The following is a 20,948-nucleotide window of genomic DNA, read 5'->3' on the forward strand; positions in this document are numbered from 1 at the left end:
AATCCTAATTGGAAACAAATCCAAGCTTAACAATCTTCCACAAGAGTATATATAATTTATCATTGATGGGAACACTATTACGGTAGCTAACAAAATAAAAACTCTTGGAGTCTACATCGATTCCTCCCTCACCGCAACAGACAGGTAAACACCATAGTCTCCTCCTCAGCTTTTACATTCCACCACTCTGGCCAGAGTCTTGATACTCTCTAGGATTGATTATTGTAATTCACTATATGCTGGAACTAGTATGAGAAATATTAGAAAACTACAAGTAGTACAAAATAACACTCTCAGAACTGCACTAAATATTCCCAATCTATGTTAACATCCAATTCAAAATCCTCATGCTCACTCAAATGTCTCACCAACAAGGCACCAACTTATCACAGTAACCTGATCAACAAAACTCAATCTAACAGACCCACACGGTTGTCATACACTAACCTGATTGTCACACCAGACAGACAGACCGCAGAAGATTCAAGTTTTCCGGTAATCGCAGCCAGATGGTGGAACTTCCTACCTACACAACCAAGAAACGATACATCCCTCTGGTCATTTAGAAAAAACCTCAAAACCCTACTATTTAAGCTAGACGCCACACAACAGACCCCCTAGCTCCATAGCACCTAGCCTCCTGGAGGACATCCCCACTGCTCCTAAGACTAACACTATGCATATCCGTCCTCCAGCCATGATATCTACTATCAACAGATGTCTCCAAGTATAGAACATGATTGTGTAATGCATCTCTGAACTTATACGCAAATATGTAACCAATTTCTTATGTATGAATGTGCAATGCATATGTGTGAACATATACGAAAAACTAACAAATCTGCAACCAATCTCTTAAGAAATAGCACCTAGATGCTTCTGGGCTACGCACGCTCTATAAATGTTAAAATAAGAGAATCTTTGCTTGGGCATGCCAACTGGAAATTTTTCTGGAGGAGAGCGAGAATCTTGCAGAACACAGGGAATCCCATTTCTACGTGGACCAGAGCACAGTTTCACTGGCTAGGCTTATCCTATTTATTGCCCCAATATATTGGTTTGCTTTAAATTGCAGTAATATATTTCAGAACTCAGAGATACAGACTAAGGTTAAACATGTATTGCATGTTATTCTATCTATAGTTTCTGTTTTTCTTTCACCACAAACCGTCCCCTCAACAGTCTTGTCCATGTAATATTTTTTGGTATATAGATCATAAAAGCCCAAAATCTCAGTTCAGTAGCTCCTCAGAAGTCTCCTTGGGGAGCAGCATCTCAGGAACCGTCAGGGTAATTATATCCTTTCTTAGGGCACAAAAACCCAAAATTTTGCCAAAAGGAATAATATGTATATTCCAAACAGGAGAATCAAGACTAACCTTATGCAAAAGACAGCCACCAAGGAGTCAAAAGAGGTAGTCAGCTAGGACTATAAGGACCATAAAGAGGTTTTCTCTTCATGAACATAACAGGCTTATTTGTAAAACGCATGTTCACCCCCAAAGGGGCATCTTGGCGCTAATAACAGATGTGTGTTACCAAACTTCATATCTGTTATAGCAGCAGCATCGCTATATTCAAAACCACACTTCCTCAGCTGCATCCGCTTCTTCACTCCTGTGGAAGAAGGAAAGCTGTTCGGAGTCGTTTGGCAAAAAGATCTACACAAATGCCATGCTCCACCTGTGTCAGGTCAACGCTGATGCCATGTTGGCTGCTGTTAATCAAAAGTTGTGGCAGGAGATTGCAGACATCCTTTCATTCAAAAATGGCAACTCACAATCAAAGGAAATATTTGACATCTTCAATGAGCTCATCTCTCCACCCAACACCCCTGACAAGATAGTCAAAGATGAAGCCTGGTGTGCCAGTATTCGATCTGCCATGCTAAACAAAATTGATCTCCTTAAAAAAAATATCCAGGATCACTGCAAACAGTCTCCACTCCCTCTCCAACTAACTCTACCAAACCCTTCTTCTCTTTCAGTGACATCACTGAAATAGAAGTCATCAACCTCCTCAAAAACCTAAAACCTTCCATGTGCAAACGGGACATATGTCCACCTAAGCTCATCTAAGTACTGTGCCGACCTTCTCGCACCGCTTTTGACAGCCTTCATTATTTCCTCCTTCAGAACAGGTATCATCCCTGCAAGCTTAAAAGAGGCCTGGGTTTGTCATCTTCTAAAAAAAACACTCTAGACCCTTTACAGCCCAATAACTACCGACCCATAACCACTGTGCCTTTCCTCCTTAAGATTTTAGATAAAGCCGCCCATAGCCAGATCCAACATTTCCTTGAAGCTACCGTTTCCTCCTCCCTCCCCCTCCACTCCACTCCACTCCCGCAGATTGGGATGGAAACTCTGTAGCGAGCCAGGCGGTGGAGGAAGTGCCAGCTGCACAGCGAGGCAGGGGCTTTTATTCCTGGACATTCGCCATACACAAAAAGAAACAGGCCTTGAACGTTTCCCTTCCCCCTCCAAAAGTTCAAGATGGTTACCCCAGCTTTCAATGCAGAGACTTTGTGCTGGGGAGACTGGATGTGCTCCCTGGATCTGAAGAATGCTTACCTGCCCGCCCCCATTTGGGAACCCACCAGTCCTTCCTACGGTTCAGGATCATGGGTTTTCACTTTCAATACAGAGTTCTACCCCTTGGACTCAACTCGGCCCGAGTGTCTTTACAAGGCTAATAAACATGGTGGCAGCTCTACTCAGGGCGCAAGGCCACCACATTTATCCATACCTCGCCGACTGGCTAGTCACACAGCCTCCGCTCTCATGCACAAACTATACGATCTGGGATTTTCTATCATTCTCAAAAAGTCAGTTACTGCCCACGCAGACTGACATTTCTGGATCTTTATGGAATACGAGGACAGAGATGATCTTCTCAGCGGACAAGATCACAACAATCAAGAGGGCCATGGGGCATTTCCTCAGCAGAGCAGTAACCTCAGACTGGTGGTACCAACACATTCTGGGAATAATGGCAGAATGTCTCCTCGCTGTGGCCCAAGATGAGCAGGCTGCAGTTTCATTTCTCAGATTCCTGGAATAAGGAGAAAGGCTCTCAGGCAGAGCCAGTCAGCATACTACAGCATCTCCACCAGGACCTAGTCTTATGGGGCACAGACACCAACTTGCTCGTAGTCAGGCCATTCCGGCAGCCATTAGAGGGATTAGGGGTACCCTGGACAACCACAGCGTCCATGGAGTATGGTCTCAGGAGGAGCAGCTGGATGTCATGGGTATCAGGCAGGTAGTTGGGGCAAGCTGGGTGGAGGCTTGGCAGGCCTGGCATAGGCACACAAAGAACCCATAGCAAATCCCTCCTTTAATTCCTTCCTAGTGTTTGTAATAACTTCCTGGTTACCACTTCCTGTTGCCAAACAGGAAGTGCATGATGATTCATGAGCTCTCTAGTGTTTGGGTGTGGCTGGCTATATAAGCCACACCCAAGATTCTACCTGTGCTTTGTGTTGCTTACTGTGAGCTGTATCAGTAACACTTGCTGTGCTCTGGATCAGCCAGCTTCTGCATAATCTGCTCCGGACCATCCTGCTTCAGCTTACCTGCTCCGGCAGAACCTCCGTTCTTATTCCACGCCGCAGCTATCTCCAGTCAAGAGGGGACTTCTACACCGGCACCTGTAAGAACAAAGAACAACTGCGTTAGCACGTGCACATCAGTTACGCTGCGTATACTCACCAAATCTTCCCCCAACGCTGCAATCAAGGTCAGTTTTACGAGCACACAAACCCCTGCAAAAGAAGGAAGAGACATTATCCATTGTGCTCGCCCCAATAACGCAGACACTTATTTCACTGCGCTTGCGGTGCATACTTACCAAAAGCCACAGTGTATACTTACTTAACTACCGAGTCTCCCGTAGCGCTAAACCTGGACTCGAGCCGCTAATACCACATAATGTCTCCGTGAGGGAAGAAATCGGTGACTACTGTTATCTCTGGCCATGGTTGCCAAAAAGGTTCCACAAGCATCAAATTCTTCTTGCAGGCCCACCACAGGAGATCCTGTGTGACATTGCTTGGGACCTGAAGAAGGTCAGTCATCCTGACAGACAATTGTGACCAATGGAGTCTGAGGGCCCACTGGAGGGACTTCATCCTTAGGCGGACTTCTGGCAACAGGAAAATGCAGGATGCCATGAGGCGCAGCAACCTCAGAAAAACTAAGGCTGGTAGATGTTGGGCATTTTAAAACTTTTTCACCATCTATGAAATTGTGAGCACTTAACTCAGGAGGCAAAGCCTTGCCTGAGGAAGAGCCCAGGACCGCTCCAATGAATTGAATCTTTTGCGAAGGTATCACCTGGAATTTCTTGAAATTGAAGGAGAAACCCAGGTTGTGAAGAGAGTGGCAGGTGCTGTTGAGATGTCCCAGAGCTTGTGTGGGAGAACAAGCCCTGCTCAGGCAGTCATCTAGGTAGGGAAAGATGTGAATCCCTCCTTTTCTTAGATTTGCTGCCACCACCACCATCAACTTGGTAAAGACCCTCGGGCGGAGGTGAGCACGAAAGGCAGTACTCTAAACTGATCATGAGAACTGCCAATAGCAAACCTCAGATACTTTCTGCGCTTGGTAAGTAAAGGCACATGAAAGTAAGGATCCTGAAGATCAAGACACCATTCCATCCTGGAGTTGAAGGGCCTTGAGGATCTGCAAAAGAGTGAAAATCTTGCATCTATTGTTCCTGAGGGACTTGTTCAAAGGTCTCAGGTGCAAGATGGTTCACAGTCGTCCGTCTTCCTTGGGAACCATAAAACAGGCTGAGTACCAACCTTGCTATTGTTCTGCTACAGGTACCATTTCCACAGCACCTTTCTCCAACAGGGAAAGAATCCGCTGCAGAAGGAGATGATCTGATTACTGAAGATTTCTCGGTCAGGGGACAATCTGGAGGGCTTTTTTAGTAATGGGAGACTGTTCCCCTGGAACACTGTCTGAAGCGCACATGCATCGAACTTAATGCAACGCCATTCTTGGATATTCTGGGTCAACCTGCCTCCCACCAGAGTCCTGTGATCAAAGTTCTCAGAGGGGTTTTGGGACTGAGGAAGAGGGCAATGAGCAGGTGGCTGCCTGAGCAGCTATTCTCCCCACCCCCGCCTCTAGGGGCACGTGAGAACCTCCTCTTTGGGTGGCCTAACCCCTTCCCCTTTGTCCAAAAGAGTAGCAGCAGCAAAAAGATCCCTCTCCAAGGATCTATGTGAAAATATCGAATGCGTTACTGCGAGGAAGAAAACCTTGAATTTACAACAAATTTTAGCTAAATTAAAAGCAGAGAGGAGACCCCCCGCAGTGCTTCCCAAATGCCCCCACTTTAACCCCTTAAACTGCTGAGGGTTTTCCCTCCCAGTGCCGAGCGCTTTTCTGGATATTTCGGTATGTCGGCATTCAATCCCTTGTAACTTTTTTGTTCCAAGTTATAACCCAGCCACATTTGGACTATTTTCTCCACACATGTAGGCAGTCATAACACCACCGCGGATTCGTGGTTTGGTGTAAGCAGGTGTGAGAAAATAACTAAAAAGTGACCACATATTGCGTTTTTTCAGAAAATGCCAATACAATGATGTACAAAGAAGGCTGTAGTTTGTTTCTTGTAAGAATTAGGAACAAAAGGTTTGCACTTCTGAATTCGCCATTTTTCAAGCTTTCAAGAACAAGGTCAGTGGAAACAAAATAAAATATTCTTCCTAAGTATACCATCAGTTTTGTGTAAGGTGGGTGATTTCTCCCTTTGTTTAATAGAACAGGAAGAGGAGGGTAGGAAAGCTCAATGGGAACCCAGAAAGGCAAACATTTCTGAAAAGTAGACAAAATCCCAAGTTCAGGAAGGGGTCATTTGCACAGGTAAGGTATCAACTATGTACATAAAATTCCCATAGTTTGCACAAAAAATTGGAAACGTAAGAGAAAATAAAGTATTTGCTGGACATGTTTGCACTTGTAAGATAATGAAGATAATGGCTTAAATGAAAATTGAGAAAAGAAATACACCGCTACATTCCCTTGAATGTTCTAGAAAGGAAATCCCACATTTTTCATAATGTCTCACAAAACAAGCAATACCACAAGCCAAACATTGAGTCATGGTACACAGGATTCCTATGCCAAGGGCCTAACCAGACGTACTTGGCATTTGAAAATAATGAAAACGAAAGTGGTGAAGAAGCATACATTTTTGGAAAGAGCACAGGTAGACCCTTCGGAAGAATAGTTGACTAGCACAGGTTACAAAAGCAGACAGTGCCTAAAGCAGCGATTAAATGTATCTCACATTTGGGAAATAAAAGGGTTGTGTAACAAACGTAGTAGGAAATGTATGAAAACGTTATGAAAAACCAAGATAAAACAATGTTCTACTTTCCCACATTCCCAGAGGTGTCCCGACGAAAATGGTACCTCACATGTATGGGTGCACTTACCCGAACACAAAGGTAGAAGGCTAAACCACTGATACACCAAAGGCCTTGGGAAGACCACATTTTTACTGTATTTGGTCTTGTGGGCAACCAACAGATTTGGACCTGGGGTGTTACTGCCATCAAGGAAAACAGGGGACCCCATGCATTTCCGAAAAGAAGAAATGTGGGAATCCAAAGCGGTCTGACTTGCATGAATCGCACTAGAATTTATTACCCACAAGGCCAAGCAAATTCGGAGACATTTGCCATCAGGAAGCCACTGAAACACACTAGCAACACCACATGCCCTACCTTCCCACAGGTGTCCTGATGAAAGAGGTACCTCACATGCCTGAGTGGGTTTACCTGGGCAGAAAAGAAAAAGGGTCAAACGTCCCCAAGCCCAGCAGCGGTCCTAGGGAACCCTGGCTGGATCTCCGTCCCTCCAGGGAGGGAAAAGCTGTAACATGGCACAGCTAGAGCTCCAGGAGGACAGCTGGGGGGTTGCCACCAGCCTTGGGCACTCTCTCCCTGGAGAAGCATCCCTGGACATGCCCCAAAAGCCCCCTTCTTGGTCAGAGTATTTGCCCTTGTGCCAATAGTCATCCTGTAGGTCCTGTAGATGTGCGCAGAAACCTTTGGAGAATTCCTTGGCATCGTCGGGGACATCCTCACCTGCCTGGGGAGGAAGTCCGTAGGCGGTGGCAGCTCTTTGGTCTTAACCGATTGCTTTGGGAATGACACGACAATTGGCACCTGAACAGGCACATCAGACGCCTTCGGTTGGTGCAGCCAACGCAGAAGCCGTAGGCCGTGGAGGCAAAGCCACTCGTGGGGTCGCTGTCTTGGTTGTGGAGACCACAGTATTTGCAAGGCCCCCCTTTCGACGATGTAGTGATGGTCTCTGACAAAGCCGAAGACCTCGAAGGGACTGAGGTCGTCGACAGAGTTGTGGCCATCAACGGAACGAATGTTCTGGAAGACAAAGTCGCTGACGAAGTTGTGGACTTGGTCGATGAAGCGGTTTGTCAACAAAGGAAGAGAGGCTCCACCCGAGGTATCTCCTTCTCAGGCTTGTCCAAAGACAAAGACCTGTGCTTCAAAGGCGTCAAGAACTTCCTCTTCGACGGCACACCCCCAAACTGGCAGATTCATTGGGGAGAGAGGAAGTGTCCTTCTCGAACTGGGTCCAGCAGCTGCGATGACTCTAGTGGGAGCCATAGCATGGTGCTTAGCGTCCTCAAATGACCTCAACCTCATGGGACCGGCCGGTCCTGGATGAGGCATGACTGCGCCCAGAGACTGAGTCAGAAGTCGTCCCCAACTTGAGCCTCGCTGCTATCCAGTGTTAACGACCCTGCTTTGGAAAACCACAGCAAATCTTGCATCCTTCCTAATCGTTGTCCGGAAGCAGGCAATATAAGCACTTGAGATGCCAATCCTCGACGTAGTCATTCCGTAGTCCACATTTTACGCATATCTTGAAGAGGGTTTATAGTGAGTATTTCGAATGACATTTTTTCAAATGCAAATATGTCGAAAACATTTTGTCTAAAAAATGTTTTCGAAATGTTTTTTTTTTTAATGGGGGGTTCCCCCCAACTCCTGTTTTTTTAACACTTTTTTTTACTTACAAAACCCCACAAAAAATGTATTAAATAAAAAAAGAATACATTCAATAACCAAATTTCAACAAAATGTTTGACATTTGCATTTTGAAAAATGCATTTGACATACTGACTGGATACCCTTGAAGAGCCTACTCTTCTCATCAGACATAGTCAAAAGGTGAGGAGTAGGCCCTAGCCCGGTCCTCTGAAACTTGAAAAAAAGAACTGGCGATGAAGCAGATCTTCACCGACAAGAGATCCCTGCTGCCGGTAGCCGATCAACTGAGGAAGAAATCTGAGAAAAAACGAACATTTATCTGAAACATCTCAAAATATTCCAAAAACTGAAAGAGCAAGATGAGGACTCCAAACAATGAAACATGCGTTATAAATCAGAAGATGGCCACCAGGGGTGGAGCTTAGGAGACGACTCCTTAGATGGGGGTAGTATGACCTCCAAAGGACAGTGATTGGTTATAGAAGAGAATGCAGTTTACAGGCTAAAGCAAAACTGCTTCTCTTTTTTACCAAGGATTCCCAGGCTGACGACAGGGAATATTCATGAGCATTTGCATCCATGCCGGACCCCATGCTGGAGAAATGAATTTATCAGAGATGAGGAATCTGTGGGAGGAACAATCCATTAGATGCAAGAGGCTGAACATGGTTCACTGTATTGCTCTGGTGCAGTAAGGAAGATGGCAGGATCCAAAATTACTTTGGCTAAATTGGAAGTGCTAAAATTAACACTTCCATGCAAGTGATGAAAAGGGACAAAGAAATTTCATCTTTCAAGTGGTCCTCAAAAAGCTTCCAATATCTTGGTTTTCAAATTGTTAAAATTATACAGACACTACATCAAAGCTAACAACCCAAAACTTCTAGAACAAATTCAAAGCTATTAGGCAAATTGCAATTCTATGTGCATTTATTGGCCTGGGCATAAAAAAAAGTTAAGGTGGCGGGCCTTACCCGTTGTATCGAAGTCTATCAGAAACTCACAATCCAGATTTTCAGAACATTTTTTCAAAATTTGCACAAGTTTCACCTGGCAGGTTTGTGGATAAATATAAACTAGAAACTCTCCAGCCATGCTGAAAACTCCCAGGCAAAGAAGAGGCTTACGATTTCTGGATTTTGTCTTATTTTAAGGCTGTCAAATTACACATTTTTGAGTGGACCCAGAGCATCACAGAAAAGAACAGACCCTCCTTACGGACCACATATTAGTAGATTGATTGTTAAAAGATATGTTATGGTTACCTAGGGGTTCACAGCAGTGAATTTGTGCCTCAGAGTGACTGGAACGTGGCTTCAAATATGGGACCATTTAGCTACCAGCTTTGGGACGCATGTATTTTTTGGTACATCATGGTAGGAAGATTATTCACCAAACACTCTTTGGCAATAAAAACATTGCATTTTTCAGATTCGGGAACAATACCTATGAAACCAGAAAGTGAAGTAAAGAACACATTGCATCTAAGTAATATTACAACATGGATGCAATGTATTACTCCCAAAATTAAACATCATTCCTAATAAAGAAGTTTACTAACAAAATGAACAGGTGCAACATGTTTTCAACTATTGTCATGATTAATCTTCAGGCAACAGAAAAGAAGGCAAGGTGTAAAATGCTGGGGTGGAAGACCTATGTGTACTATAAGCGTGGTATTGCATGGTTCACAAAGTCTCCTTCACACTTGAGTGTTTCTAAAGGGAAATACAATTGATTCTCTCTCTCAGCTAATGTAAGCATAATGTTCATTGTAACCTCATTTCAAAACAAATAGCAGCGGAAAGGAAACTTTAAAACCGGACTAGTGATGTAATAAATGACTTACTGTTGTTCCACAACACCATGTTGTGGAGTAATGGTAAGGCAGTGAGCTGGCCAAGACAGTTCAAATTTCAATGTTCTTCTTGAGTAGTTGAATAGTTTTAAATGGCCTGTTTCATCAGTACCACCTACAAAAATATATTGAAACAAAGTGGTTATGGTACTGGTTAATAGCAGTAACTAGCTTTAAATAAAAATGCTAAAATCCATTAACAAGTTTGCCATAAAAGACTTTAGATTTTAAAAAAAATGTTTTTACTTGGTTGTGCACAATTTTTGAAGCCCCTCAATTTACTATACATTCTGTTTACAGCTTTCTAAAGCATTCAGTTAATATATAAACTTCTGATTTTAGCTAACTGGATATTGATCAATAAATTTGACGTTACATTCAACTTAGATTTGGGATCAGAATACTAATTTTGATTCCTATTTCACTTTGAATATCAACACACACAGGTAAAACCCATCAATATAAATATCTTTGGAAACAAATGAAAAACATTAGCATGAATGAGTATTCACTAACAATTTTCAGTGTGTAAACCTAACTATTCCCTTCATCTTCTTTCCATAAATATTTTTCTTATTTCTAGAGCTTTTAAAGTTAGACATCCCAGACATTCAAATTTGACGTCCCTCCATTGACTAAAATATGTTCCTCCGTTGGTTAGGCTATTGGCTCAAACCCAAGACTGTCAATCTCTATAATGAACAAGTGACAAACCTGTAACTCACATTCTTTAGCATTTCTATCTTTCATAGAGTCACATTCCTTCTTTTGAATATTCCCTGTTCTCATGCTGGAAATCCTCAGTAATATTAAAGCAGTGTCATTCGAAATTAGGAAAACTGCAGTCACGTTAGTGTTCTCAGTGTTTTTTGGCTCATTTACTCCTCAGTGAATAGGCAGAGCCTCCCATAGCTCCATCCCTGGCGGACATCTTCATGCATGTTACAGTGCCAAAACAAGTCAAGATGAACAACATGGGGGACAGCAGGAGGGTTGCATGCAAATCTATTAAAGATACCAATGCTGGAGAACAGGAGTCACAGGAAGTAACTTTTTCCTTCTCCAGCAATGGATTGCCCATAGATCCACATGTTGTTGGAAAAGATTACACAGCAATACATATGCATATCCATGCATACAGTGCCAAACTGGGAGGATAAGGCTCGCCTTCAGGATAAAGGTCACCTCAGGCAAATAGATGTCAAAGGACAGCCAGTCCAGTTCTGGAATCCTCTCCATTGAGTCTGTTGATGTAGTAGAAAATGGTCCACACCACTGCCCAACAACAATGAGGGAGGCACGAGCGCTATGAGAAACCAACCGCAACAAACACATCCTTAAGAAGGTTACAAACCTTTATACTACACAACAAATGCTTGTGGGTTTCGTTTGTTTCAAGAGGGTACGGGTACCTAATTATAGTGATTAATAGTTGACCTGAAACCTATGGCCATCCTGTGCAGCTTAGAATTAGCAGCCAATGACAATCATAGTTATTTAGAAAAATACATATTTTATTCTTATTATCTCAAATAGAACACTGTAAAAAAGCACACTACAAAAAGACAGTCACAATAATAACACATCTGAATGATAAAGTGCTACGTGCTGTGAAATACTGTATAAAAATGAACACACATCAATCATTCCTCAGAGACTCATTCTCATTCATTCATTCTTATTTCCCTACACAAACAATACACAACATGTTTCTTTACTCCATGTCTGATGTTTTGACATTCTAGGAAATTCTTCAGGGTAACTGTCTTTTCTGTGCAAATAATAAATAAAAAATACATACAAGAAGCTTCCTTTTCACTTATTAGTAGTTAATGCGCTCCGTTGTCTGGACTGTATTGAGTGAAGATATTCACTGGACCCAACGTACAGTCGTGAAACAAAATGAACACTGGTTTTAGTCTACCATATGTTCAAAAACAATATCTTCACCACAGAGTAATTAGTGTTCTGTACAGTTAAATTTTATTTGTAACAATCTTAGTGCAATAGCTGCACTCTAGCAGAGACGAGCGCTGTGACACATTTGAAAATGTTTACGCTGCCTCATGCCTTGGGGAAAAGCTCTGGTTGATGCAAAAAGATGTTTTTAAATGTGTAGCATGGACTCACCTGAAACCAACTAAAGAAGCTGATCTCTACTGATGGTTACATTGCCAAATTAAACAAATATGCCTCATTCACGAGAGCAACCTACTTCATGGATGCTGGGGACTCGTGGCACCCAGTGTATGTAGCTTAAGTCTTAACACACTTGGTTGACTATGACAACTCAAAAGGGATGTGCATCTATTAGGGCTTTGGCTCCACAAAATAGCAGAGTACGCTACATGAAAACCTAACAAAATCTAAGGCTGTGACGCTTGTGAAATTATTGTCATTCACACCGAACAGCAACAGTCCAGTTGATTTGTTTTCGTCTGTTCCAGTCCAATGTGCACCATCTAAGTCTATAAGCAACAACAGAAACACAAAAAGCAGGATCCTAAAGTGAACAGCTGATGGTGCTCGTATCCTGCCCAAAGGCCACCGCCGTGTTACATGTCAGTTGTTGAGACCAGGCTTTCTAACCCAAAATGGCATCTATTATTGCGCTGACTCCAATTTGTGCCGTAGCATCACATACGCTGGTTCCCCTTTACTTGAGTGGTATGGGCCCCAGATCCATGACGGTTGTTTTACACGCAGGTCTTAACCCTAATTGAGTGGTTAAGTATCTACAAACAGAACGTTTTAAAGTTACAGGGGTATCTGTTGTGTGCTATGCATGGACGCTATTCCCTAACGATTGAAGCCCCACTAACCGTTAAACTGAACGACCTCAGAAGTCGGTGTTGCTCCAAATGGCAAAGTAACAACATACTCCTAGTAGCGGTCAGTCTTTCAAGACCGAGCCAGTGATGCCCAAGTCCTTTTACTGTTTTTCATGTGGACGACAGTGATACACTTCCTGAACCAGGGTTAGTTCTACGCCAGTCCTCTTTATTTCCATTAATGTGATATTGGTTCCTAGGCTCTTAGTTAACGTGGTGGATTTATCAGTGGTTACCATGGAAATCAATGACTCCGCGGGGCCTTAATGGGAACATTTTGGTAAAGGTTGTTGCAACGGCCCCTAAATCTACTGATCCATGACAAGGGTATTAGTCTATGTCAAGGTTATGATTGAATATATGCCAAGTTTTGTTTGTTGGGTGTCCGTTGCTCAAACAAACGTGTAATCTACACACTCTCCCTGAACTTAATTTTCTGACCAACCCATTTTCTCATTAAGGCCGTTATCTATGCTTTTAGCCTCATCACTGCCCTGCAGATATCCCTAAGGACACTACAGAGGAAGACTGTGGCAGACAAGACAGCCCTTGTGGAATGCCCCTTAGGTCGACCGGGAAGTGGCCTGCTGGCCAGCAGATGACAAAAATAAATGCAAGCCAAAAGCCATTGGGAGATGGAAAATGTGTAAAGTCTGTTACCAATGGCAGTGCGTCCAAATAGCACAAACAGATGTAAGGATTTTCGGAATGGCTTGGTATGGGAAATATAGTACTTCAGCGCACGTATAACGTGCAGAGAGAGGGCAGAAGGAGAGTGGATGAACACCGGCAGTATCAAAGGCTCATTAAGGTTTAACGATTAAGGCACATCAGGCACGAGCATAGGGATCGCCATAAACAGGACCTTAGGTATGTGGAAAACAAGATAAGGCAACTTGATGGATTGCGCCTGTATTTCACCAAACCTCCTGGCCAAGGTGATGATGACCAAGAAAGCAGTCTTCCAGGACAGGCATTTGAGCTCTGTCTGACGTAAAGGCTCAAAGGGTTTTCCTTGCAGGTGGAGGCAGGACTTCAGAGCCCATAGTACTGCCCTTAACTCCATGACATTGATATGCACAGCCTTTTCTTCCTTCTGGCCAGAGGCTTCTGGCATGAGGATCACTGGTGCAGGGCTCCCCAACTCGCCATGGATTAATTGGCCATAACCGTGATCTGGTGGCTGGTTGTGACAAATGCAGCTCCCTCTGCGAGGTCATTGCCTTCCGCCCACCACCAAAGAGCGTTGTGGAATGGATTTGTGACAACCAGTCATCCCAATGGCCAGTGATGGGTTGCCAGCGGGCATCCAGGAACTCCATGGCAGGTTTCATGCCAAGCAGGCAGTGTAACTTGTCGCTGTGACGAGTGGGTCTTGGATAGCATGACAATCCTATAGGAAGACTGGACAGCAATGCAGGACACTGTTCGAATGCAATGAAAGGAAAAGCATCTGTTCGGAAAGGGCTTCACAAAGGACTTGCTGTAGTTGATTGAAAATCAAAACGAGAAGATGCAAGTCATCGTGGCCTCTGTGTGCTTGCGTGCTAGGCAGAAAGAATGGGCGCAGATCAACCAGTCATCGATGTACCAGTAGACACGGATTACTCCGACTTCAGGCATTGTGAACACTCTTGGGACAGACTTTAGGCCAAAGGAAGAGAGCTTGAACTGGTACTGAAATATTGCCATGGTAAATCGGATGGAACTTCCAGTGGAGGCAATGGGTGGGACATGAAAATATGCATCCTCCAAGTCTAGGGACGATAAGAAATCCCCTTTTTTCAACTGACTGAGGTGGTGTTCCAGTGTGACAATTTAAATAGCCGAGGATTGAATGAACTGGTTTAGAAAACAGAGATCCAGTATGGGCATCCTGCTGCCTGACATTTCCTTTGCAAAAATGTTGTAAGAGTAGATGCCCCGATACCGCTGGGCATGAGGGATGCGTTTCTATGGTGGCTCCTTTTTAGAGGAGAGTCAGTACCTCCTGTTTTTCCCACTTTTGTGTGAGGTGGCGTGATAGCCGTTCATTGTACAAACTCCAGCGTATGACCATGATGAACTAGTGAAATTACCCACTTGTCTGCAGTAATACATTGCCATTGATCTTGAAAGATGGTGAGGTGCCCTCCCACTGGGATGTGGAAGTAAAGGGATGGGTCAGTCTTGTTCGCCGGGCTGGCCTCTACCCTCTAGCCTGTTTTATGGGGGCCTGGTTGCCCCCATAAAAGTTGGACCTGGCCTTACATTTGTCACTGGACGTATAGGTTATGTGACAAATCAGTGGATGTTATTACTTCTCCCAGAGGGGGAGCCATTTCCCATGATGTCAGGGAGGTGAGGCTGCTACCCGATAGTCCCCCTGTGGGTGGGGGACCCCTCCCACCCCCAGGATAGATGACCATTTTGTGTACAGCTCTTATGAGGACATTGCACCCCCACATACTCTAGGCTCATCTCCTTCTGCTACCCTCTTTGTAGACAGTAGATCCATGTAATGTTATACGGCAGACTACCCTCAAGGCTCTGGAAAGTACTGAGATGAAGAACAACCTCAGGAACATAGGTAATCAGAGTACTGGGATGAGTTGCCCCGCAGAGCAATGAAGACTAAAGATGTGAAAGACTAAGAACTCATAAAATAAGTTCAGACACTGCTGGCCACATTGTAAAAAAATCTACAATGGACTAAACACTGTGAAGAGGAGCCGTGGAGGACAGCAGGTGTGCTGCTCACTGAACGTGGGAGATATAAACCTGCGTTACTGATCAGAGGGAGATCCCCAAGGATGCTGGCAGGCCCTGTGTCTGATGTTCAGGAGGTCAGGTCTGCAGGAACAGACCAGTGCCCAGCAGCGGCGAGAAGAGGAGAAAGGAAAGCAGAAGGCAGCCGGGAACCCCGTCGCACAGCCAGAGGGAAGGCAAGAGGCCAGAGAAAGCCTGCCATCCCAGAAAGCCATGGTGATGTGCTGAAGCCCTCAACAAGGTACGGAAGACCCAGAGGGGTTGCAAGGCGGCTTTCCTAGACGGCCATGCACTTAAACCTATGCCCTTTTGCAACCATAACGCTTGAGCGGCACAGCAGGGGCAGAAAGCCTACTAACCTCTTCTCATTGCAGTGGTGAAACGAAGTCCGTTGATCACCAGGGAAGGGTTGAGGACCCCAAGTGCCATAAAGAGAACCTGAGAGGGCAAGTCCCTCAAAACAGTGGTGGGGATAAACCCACTAAGAGAAACCAGGGTCTGGGTTCCAAACTAAGTGATATGAGTCATCTTCCTCGTGGCAGTGCTCGGCAGGGAAGTGAACCAAGTGGGGCAAATCACAGAGGGGAAGCTTAGGTTGCGGACCCTCCCAACACTCAGAGTTGGGTGTTGTAAGTGTGAAGCCTAGTGAGGAGAAGACCAGGGGATGGGAGTCAACCCTCCTGGTTGTAAAAGACTGTGCTAAGCCTACCAGAAGAAGGGAGTCATTCTCCTGGTAACTCGGACCGAGAGTAAGGTCCAAAAGGCATAGGCAAAGGAGTAATTGCCACAGGCTGAGACGGAGACCACAACCCAGGAGAAGGGAGGCATTCTCCTGCGATCAGAACAGTACTGCTTTATTCTTTAGTGTCTAATTTAAGTGACAGCAGTAAGGTTTTCTTGACACAGGGCGATGGACACTTTTACATTGACAGGCATCTTGACTGTCACCTTAAATCTTTAGTTGAGGCAGGGAAACCTCTCTTAGGAATAAGGAAAGATGGGTTTTCTCTTGTTTTATTGTTTAAAAGTCTTTAGCGTCAAACATGCCATCTTTGTGTCAGTCATTCTTCTGCACCCTTACAGTTGTTATCCTATATGATTGGGACAGATAGGCCAGTTGATAATCCAGGCCCAATCTGGAAAATCGAGAGAACATGGACTGAACGGACTGGTATGGCAGATGTTGCTGCAAGGTGTCCAAGTACTTGGCGGTAACGTTGTCTGTCTTGATGGCCTGTATGGTATCGTCCACTTTCTTCCCAAAGAAGTCTTCACTATTAATGGTCATATCTATGACCTTCGACTGGACATCTCAGCAGAGGTTTGTGGCTTTGAGCCATCCCTAGGGATGTAGCCCAAAATATTTCTTCATCTGGCAAACATCAGTATCAGCGAGGTCAACCACCACTGAGGTGTTTTGGTCAGACCCAGCCTTACATGAAGTAAAGCAAAGGCTTCTTCCTTCTTATAGTCAGTAAAGAAATGGAGGATGGCCCCTATGCCCCGAGTAGGGCTGCCAATGCGTTTGTTAGCCTTGTAAAGACCCTGGAGACCTAATTGAATGCAAAGGGTAGAACCCTGTATTCAAAGTGGAAACCGATGATCTTGAACCTCAATAAGGACCGATGGGGTTCCCAGATCGGGACGTGTAGGTAAGCATCCTTCAGATCCAGGGAGCACATCCAATCTCTCACACACAATGTCTCCGCTATGAAGGCTGGGGTAACCATCTTGAACTTTTGGAGAGGAAGGGAAGGTTCAAGGAGGAAATGTCTAACAACTCTCAGGCCAGCCTGGTTCTTTTTGTGTATGGTGAAAAATCTATGACTAGAAGCCCAGGCCTGGCTGCATGGCTTTGACTTCCGCCAGTGCTCTGCTCGCTGCGAGCTAGCAGATTTACGCCAGCAGAGTTGCAGTACCAAACTGCAGGAGCGGAGGGAAGGAGGGAGGAGAGGGAGAAATTGGAAGCCCGTGGATACCACAGAGGATCCATGGGACCGTAAACCTTGTCCGCCAGCAGTGCACGTGAAGGGAAAGCCTGCCCCCCACCTGAGACTTGTGGATCCGGATAAGACTGTCACAACATCTTCCCCTCTGAGGCTGGGGTTGAGGAGGGGGGACTGGAAAAAGCCCTTGTTAGCCGCCTTGTGGTGTTTGTGCCTGTGGTGGCTAGGGGATTTGTCCGGTTGTCTGGACCGTCTCTCCTGGAATCTTCTAAGGCCTCCGAAGGACCAACCTTTGTCCGAGTGCTGGTGCGTTTGGCTGTAGGTCTTGGGTGTAGACTTAGTAAGAATAGATAATGTTTTCGCTGTCTGGGAGCTATTATCAAGTTCCTCATCCGTTTTTGAATGGAACAGGTCGCCCACCCGCCCCTGAAAGGCAGGTCCAGTATGCGCTCCTGTACGTGTGGGTGGAATTTTGTCACCTTGAGCTAAGCCATCCTCCTCATGTCCATGGCAATACAAATGGCTCGGCCTGATGCGTCAATGTGGCCCACCGTCGACTTCATTATATCTTGTGCCATGATTTTGGCCTCTGCCAGCCCAGCCTTGAAGCGAGCCTGGCTGTGGGTGGGGAGCTCAGGAAGGAAATCTGCAATTTCTGGCCACAGCTTCTGGTTGACAACTGCCAATAGGGCATCACCGTTGGCCTGCGCAGGTCGAGAGTGGCGCTAGAGTACATGTTCTTCCCGAACGCCTGCAAGAGCTTTTCCTCCTTGCCCAAGAGTGCAGAGGCTGAAGCTGTTGTCGAGGATTGTGGCTTAGAGTATAGTGATGCTGCTGCTATCACCGAAGAGTGCGGTTGGGGGTGTGCCGACAATAGGAGGGGGTCCCCTTCCATTTGCCTGTACTTATCGTTGAGACGCCGGTCGGTTGGCTGGGTAGTGTGGCTTGAGCCAACCTTTTTTGGCTAATGCTTAGACATCCTTTTGAAGTGGAATTACAGTTTGAGTAGGAGGAGTAGCGCAAGAACCTAGACCAGTACCCCCGCCTCCGGTTGTTCCACCTGTGGCTGCGGGATTCCTAGGTACTCAGTCAGGCCCGACAGTTGCTCATGAAAAGCTTTGGCTGATTATGTGGTGTCCGGTTCTTCCTCTTCGTCCGTGTCCACCGTTGTGTCCGGTGGATCCGGGGGAGCCAGAGGCGTGCTGGGTGCAGGTAGCTGTGGTGTGCGGATTATCAGTGCCAGAGGCTGCTGAGGGGGCAGAGACAGAGTGGTCATGATTGGTACAGGCATGGGAGCCAGGGCCTGAGCTGGACCCAGGGGCGGTACCGCTGTGGGTGCTTGTGGCTGTACAGTCCCCGATTACGTCCCTGAGGATGGTACCCATCTGTGGTGATCTCAGGAGGGTGAGGAACTTCTCGAAGAACCTGAGTTCACAAGCCGGAAGTGTGCCTGATGGAATAGGCATAGGGGTAGGGCACTGAGGCTGCTGTGTCCTGGGCATGCCCTATCGCACTAAATTTGGCAATGTGTATCTGCCCTGCAAAGTGGAGGGACAGGGATAGGATGTGGTCCAGGTGACAGGGGTTGTCCTATCCCACCTGGAAGTGCGCTCCCTGCCTGATCGGCGAAGGGAAAGGGCGTCGGGCGAGAGGCCATTTTGTCTGGCCCAGCGGCCATTTTGTTTTGCTCTGCGCCACATGCATGCGTCGTGGTACTAGCGGAGCTGTGACCGGCCTCCACCAGTACGCTGAGCGGTGGTGGTTGCGACCTTCCCTGCACCTCAGGTTGAGGCCCGATAGGCGAAGTGCCCTCAGCTATGGTGCCGGTCATGCTGCGTGCAGGCGCCCCTCAGATATGGGTCCGGTATTAGGGTGTAGCCCCTCGGGTTGGGACCAGGTAATGGAGCCTTGTGGCCCTTCACCGGTAGTATCTAGAGAACCCTCGGCCTGAGGGCTGGTAAGCTGGAGCAGCCTCCGTATTCCTGCTGGTTTTAGGACCCGAGAGGTCCCTCCCACTTGGGCGCCTCCCAGGGAAGAAGTAACACTTGCGGGGTGCTGAGGAGAACAGGGCTTCTACCTTGGGCCTGGTCTTCCGTTTCACAAGTGCTTTAATGTCCTCTGGAGGCCACCTGGCTAGTCTATTCTTGAGCACACGCAGAGTCAAGGTGTCGCACGCGGTACCGCCATCCCAGCCGTGGTCTGGGCCAAGGCACCGGAGGCAGAGGGAGTGGGGGTCAGATGTTGGGAAGGGACCTGCGCAGGCTGGACGCCTGCTGAAGCCTGCGCTGGGAAGGAGCGTGGCACCAGAGCAATACCCAATAATTGGAATAGAAAAAGAAGACAAGAGTACTTCTCTGGGGAAGAGCGCGTGGAATTACAAGGCCGAAGGCCTAACGCAGGAGTGTTGGTGAAAGCGGTCCGTTCCCGACGACGCGGAAAAGAGTACTGAGGAGTGGCGCCGGTGGACGGAGTGAGGGGAGCGAATGCTCCCAGGGCCGCACCCACTCGTGCATCTAAACTTAAAGGGGAAGATGATTTTTCGGGTGAAACGGTTCTGTCTCCAGTCCCTAGCGAGGGACGCCCTTACAGTATGGAGGAAAGGGGACGGGACGTAGGAATAAGTGCTAAGGTAGTATCTTTTCTCACGTTTTCCCACAGGAAGCCTCCACGTGGGATCTGAACCTTTTAGAACAGGGAGCACACACTTGGAGCCAGTTATGGCTTAGTGAGGTGTGGGTTCTCACTGATTCAGAGTCTGAGGCCACAGTCCCTGCATCAAGCCAGGACACTATTCTCCTGTGACGGCCCTTTAAGGTTTTATTTGTAGCAGCTTATGGAGCAAGTGTTAATATCGTGGTCTGTGTACACACGAAGCAGACACTACTCATGATGACTTTTAATGTAGATGGTTTTTAAGGTGGCAGGAAGAACATGCTATAAAAAGACATGTCTCACTCTTGGATTCCGCCATGGTGGGGTTTGGTTCTGACTTGTCTAAGACACTCAGAAATTGGGGGCCTGCACAAGATACAGCTGGTGGAAATACTCCTCTGCCTTGGAAGGATGAGGTGGAGGAAAAAAACCAAAAAGAAAACAAAAAAAATGACAGGCAGATGGATCTTTTGAGAGAGATAGAAGTCTGAGACCGCCTTCGGCAAGAAGGAGGGTCTAACTCTCATAGTCACCTTTTCCCTGATGAAAACCAGGTTGGGTGGTTCAACAGACAATGCCTTGGGGCTCACTCGCTCATCTAGTGGAAGTTATGGCTTCCAGGAAAATCATCTGAAGTTTGCGCAATCATAATGAATAAGAATGAAGGAATTCAAACTGAGTGCTCATTGAAAAGGTGAACACTAAATTTAAGTTCCATCCTGGGACAACAAACTGGTGTGGGGGAAACATTTGAAAGACCCCTCAGGAATTGCATGACCAGAGTACTCTTGAAGACCGAAATTGCCGCAAGATACACTTTCACTGTACTTACCTGCAGGTCCTTCCTGAACGAAGATTAAAGAAATTCT

At 46.1% G+C, this 20,948-nt stretch overlaps 1 protein-coding gene across 5 annotated transcripts in view; it reads right to left on the bottom strand.

Annotated features, from left to right (window-relative positions):
- CEP192 (centrosomal protein 192) overlaps positions 1-20,948 on the bottom strand; it is a 2,773,731-nt gene that overhangs the window by 407,270 nt on the left and 2,345,513 nt on the right. For all 5 annotated transcript variants that reach the window (XM_069620824.1, XM_069620822.1, XM_069620821.1 and 2 more), the window contains one exon: positions 9,894-10,017. In XM_069620824.1, coding sequence (XP_069476925.1) covers positions 9,894-10,017 — 124 coding nt within the window. The remainder of the gene's footprint in view (positions 1-9,893; positions 10,018-20,948) is intronic.

Source organism: Ambystoma mexicanum, chromosome 5q (genome assembly GCF_040938575.1).
Source record: "Ambystoma mexicanum isolate Mex_15411 chromosome 5q, UKY_AmexF1_1, whole genome shotgun sequence".
Taxonomy (NCBI): Eukaryota; Metazoa; Chordata; class Amphibia; order Caudata; family Ambystomatidae; genus Ambystoma; species Ambystoma mexicanum.